The 4112-nt window shown below is 42.4% G+C and overlaps 1 protein-coding gene across 1 annotated transcript; it reads left to right on the top strand.

The window, feature by feature from the left end:
• Positions 1-497: 497 nt before the first annotated feature.
• On the top strand, positions 498-4035 carry LOC121938575 (synphilin-1-like). Its single transcript, XM_042481799.1, has 5 exons — positions 498-691; positions 809-881; positions 1951-2492; positions 3433-3601; positions 3694-4035. The coding sequence occupies exons 1-5, from the start codon at positions 635-637 to the stop codon at positions 4014-4016; spliced, it is 1164 nt and encodes a 387-aa protein (XP_042337733.1). The 5' UTR covers positions 498-634; the 3' UTR covers positions 4017-4035.
• The last annotated feature ends 77 nt before the right edge of the window (positions 4036-4112 follow it).

Raw genomic sequence — 4112 nt, 5'->3', positions numbered from 1 at the left:
GGCTTTTGACTCTGAATTTGTCATTTTGACTATTTTCCACCTGATGACAAAAAACTAAAAAAATAACCACATTTGCCATATGGATAAAATATGTGATCATCAACAAAATCTGCTTAGTGTGTAATATACTAAAATATATATATATTTTTTAAAAACGTAGTGGCATCATGACAAAAAAGGCATTTAACACGTTAAAAATTTTTTAAAGAAAATTAAAGAATATTTGATATTTATGATTAAGCCTGATGTTGGTTAAAAAAAAATAGCTCAATTAAAGTAGAAAATAATATTATATAAAGAATATTTTTTACAGCCTGATTTTGAAAAGTGTGTGTGTTTGTGTGCAGACGCTGAAAAAAATAATTTATAAAAATCAAGAAAGTAGAAAATCAAATTAATGTTTAATATAAAGCTTGATTTTGTCATATTAAAGGGAACATTGAAAGTTATGAAGAAGATGCTACAAACGAAGGCGGTCATGGCTTTAAGGACACAAACGTTAAAAGAAACAGCAGGAAATAGCTGACTAACAGGAGTTACGTTTCCAGCACTGTGACTCTATGAAGTGTGTGTGTGTGTGTGTGTGTGTGTGTGTGTGTGCAGCTGGCTGTGAGGCTGATGATGCGGTGTGAAGATGGAGGCTCCTGAATACCTGGACCTGGATGAGATCGACTTCTCCGATGATTCGGTGGTCAGTATGACGTCAGCGATAAACGGCCTCACGGCTGCGCTTAACGAATGTCCAAATATAACGTCTCTGCACAGCTGCCCGACTGCTGCGTGACGTTTTGTCCGTGTCCTCCTGCAGTACTCTGTGACGTCGCTGAAGAGCATCCCCGAGTTGTCCAGGAGGAGCGATGGCCAGGCCGAGGAGAGAGCGGGTAACTGTTTCGCTTTTTAACGACGACGACGGAGCAGAAAAACATCGACTGAGTGCACCGTTCATAAAGTATTTTCAAATATTAAAACTCGAAAATACAGAGTTCACAGCCCAACGTCAGCAAGATCTATTTAAACCCGAAACTACAGTATTTAAACTGACAGGAAGACAGGGGACAGTCTCAGCATGTCTCTAGGATTTTAGGACATTTCTTGGATTCCTGAAAGTTTCCAGGACTTTTGGGTGTTTGAAGGGTTTTAAGATATTTCCAGGGTTTTAAGACGTTTTTAAGGTTTTTAGAACATTTCTAAGGCTTTTGGACATTACTAGGATTTCAGGACATTTCTACAAATTTTGGACACTTGAAGGGTTGTGAGACATTTCTATGTCATTTCCATGTCTGGTGTTTTTAAGTTTCTTGGGTTTAAGACTTTTTGAGGATATTTCTGGGAGTTTAGGACATTTGTAGGACTTTTTGACCTTTCAATGATTTCAGGACATTTCTAGACTTTTAGGACATTTACAAGATTTTGGAACATTTCTGGGATTGTTTAACATTTTTAGGATTTTAGGATGTTTGTAGGACATTTCCAGGACTTTAGGAAGTTTCAAAGATTTTGGAACATTTCTAGGATTGTATGACATTTGTAGGATTTTAGGATGTTTTTAGGATTTTAGGACATTTTTAGGACGTGGAGGTTTTTAGTATTCAAGACATTTCTAGGACCTAAGGATGTTTCTAAGATTTTATGAGGTTTTTAGGATATTAGGACATTTTTAGGGTTTTAGGATGTTTCTCGGATTGTGGGACATTAGGGTCTTAGCTGGGACCTCTGTGGGGGGTGAGGGGGATCCTCCACTGGCTCTTTCTTGATAAACCAGCTCTATTTTGGAGCTGTTTTATGCTCTCTGACACCTTATGGAGACTAAAAGTCCAAAAACAAATCTCTCCGTGTCAATCACGAAAAATGATTACTGGGCCAGTCAGCACTCTGTCAGGGGCCAGATTTGGCTCGCGGGCCGTAGGTTGAGTATCACTGATTTTAAACTCCCCTCTCTTCCTCCTGCAGCTCCAGCCATCAACTGGAGTCGGAGCGTTTCCTCGCACAGCGGCGGGGGGATCAAACCCACGGGGCTGGCTGAGGTCCACAGTAAGTTCAGGCCGGTGAAGAGAGTCTCTCCTCTCAAACACCAACCAGAGACCACCGACTCGGACTCTGACGGTAAAGTCCAGGGGCCGGGGGAGGCGGGGGAGGCCGGTAAGGATGACCCGGGCTCTGACAAACAGACTCACGCCTCCTCGTCCTCCTCCGAGGGCCCGGGGGGGAAGGCCAAGGGTCTGGGCGGCGGCGTTGGAGGGAACAACCCGCAGGCTCTGTTCGGGGAGCTGGAGCACTACGACCTGGACATGGACGAGATCCTGGACGTGCCTTACATCAAGTCCAGCCAGCAGATGTCCACGCTGCCTCGAGTCCCCCACGACAAGCGCTCGGTGACGGGGAGCAACCTGGGAGGAGGCACCCTGGAGAGGACGCGGGGAGGAGGGCTGAAGAGCTCCGCTTTACCCCACAACGAGCCTCTGAGCCTGGGCAGCAGCAGCTCGCAGACCCCGGTACACATCCATCCACTGATAAACTGATTTCATATTTTTTAATGTGAAAGCATCCACAGAGCCTTCATGTACGAGAAAACGGTGTGAAAATTAACGTGGGGGCCTCCAAACTAAACACACAATTAATTATAGACAGTAAAGGTAATTTTTTTAGGAAGGCTTGGAGGACGAGTTTATACATCCGAGACAGAGCAAAAAAAATGAGGTGAAAATCTGTGAAAAGGCATTTACTATCTTTATTGTATTTACAATATTTAATTTGATTAGAAAACTAAATATACTCTGAAAGTTTCTGGAAAAGTCAGAATTTTGTCTGACAAACCTGTATAAATGAACACAGTGTGTTTAAGGACCATATGAAATTTGAAAATCCAGAGATAATTTATGTTTATACAGTTCATTAGAGTAATTTTTGTTGATTTTTTTTTAAAGATTTTTTTTTCTGTAAATTCACCAGAAAATTTTAAGAAAACAATAAGCCTAAATGTTCTCTTAAAGAATCGCCTTTTTTTTTGCTTTAAAATCACCTTTTTAAAAACAAAAAAATGCTTGTTTTTGTTTATGTTTAAAAATTGCCAAAAATTTTAAAGGAAAAAAATGCATTTTTGTTTTTTTATGAAGAGCTGTGTTGCTCCAAACATCACGACGAAGTGAAAATTTCTCCTTTAAAAATGGCCAAAAATTAAAAAAAAAAAATAAAAAATTCATCCTTAAAAAAAAAAAAGTAAGAAAAAAAGGCTCATTTTTTGTAGTCACAACAAGACAGTAAACAATGCTAAATTTAAAATACTTTATACATGTACAAATACTTTGTTGGAGTGTTTTGTGTTTTGGTGAGTTTTACTGAATGTAAAGATTTTTCACAGTTTTCTTTTCAGGTTTCTAATGTGTTAAATGACAATAATTAACTGTAATGTTGATATTCACGTCTTTGCTGCAGTACTGCGTTCTGTCTCCGGTGAAGTGGTCGGACCTGAGGAAGTCCAAGTCCATGGATCCAGACCTCCACCACCTCCACCGCTCCCCGGCTGGAGGAGGCTACCAGTCGGAGCTGCTCTCGTCTGGACTCCTCAGCTGCTCCTCCTCCCTCTCCTCTTTCTCTGACGCAGGTACCACCCGAAAATACTGTCGGCTTTTCTTCTTCTCTCTGTGTCTTGTTGGACAGAAATGTGAAATAATTCGTTTGAATGACGACTTCCAGACAAGCTGCTGTCTGCGCGGGTCTACCCAGACTCCCAGAGCCAGCGGCCGGGCGTGGAGCCTCCAGGGGGCCCGGGGATGATGTTCCCCCTGCCAGGGTGCAGCGTGGGCAGGCAGGACTCCAAGACCTGGACTCCTGGACCAGGAGGAGGAGGAGGAGGAGGAGGAGGCAGCGGCAGCGGAGGGACGAGGGGGTTTGGAGGAGGTGGAGGAGCAGGAGGGGAGGTGGACGAGGAGACCAAGAAGAACCAGAACATCATCAACATCGTCAGAGAGGGGCAGATCTCTCTGCTGGTGAGTGGGAGGAGAAATTTAACCCTTTAGGGACTGTTTGACACATTTTAGGCGCTTTTCATTCTTTTTTTATATAATGCCATGCATATTCATGCATGTGTCCTAAATGTAGTCCAGATTGTGTAT

This window comes from Plectropomus leopardus, unplaced genomic scaffold (assembly GCF_008729295.1).
Source record: "Plectropomus leopardus isolate mb unplaced genomic scaffold, YSFRI_Pleo_2.0 unplaced_scaffold301, whole genome shotgun sequence".
Classification (NCBI taxonomy): domain Eukaryota; kingdom Metazoa; phylum Chordata; class Actinopteri; order Perciformes; family Serranidae; genus Plectropomus; species Plectropomus leopardus.
The sequence above is the reverse complement of the archived record's forward strand: the minus strand, read 5'-3'. Positions and strand labels throughout refer to the sequence as shown.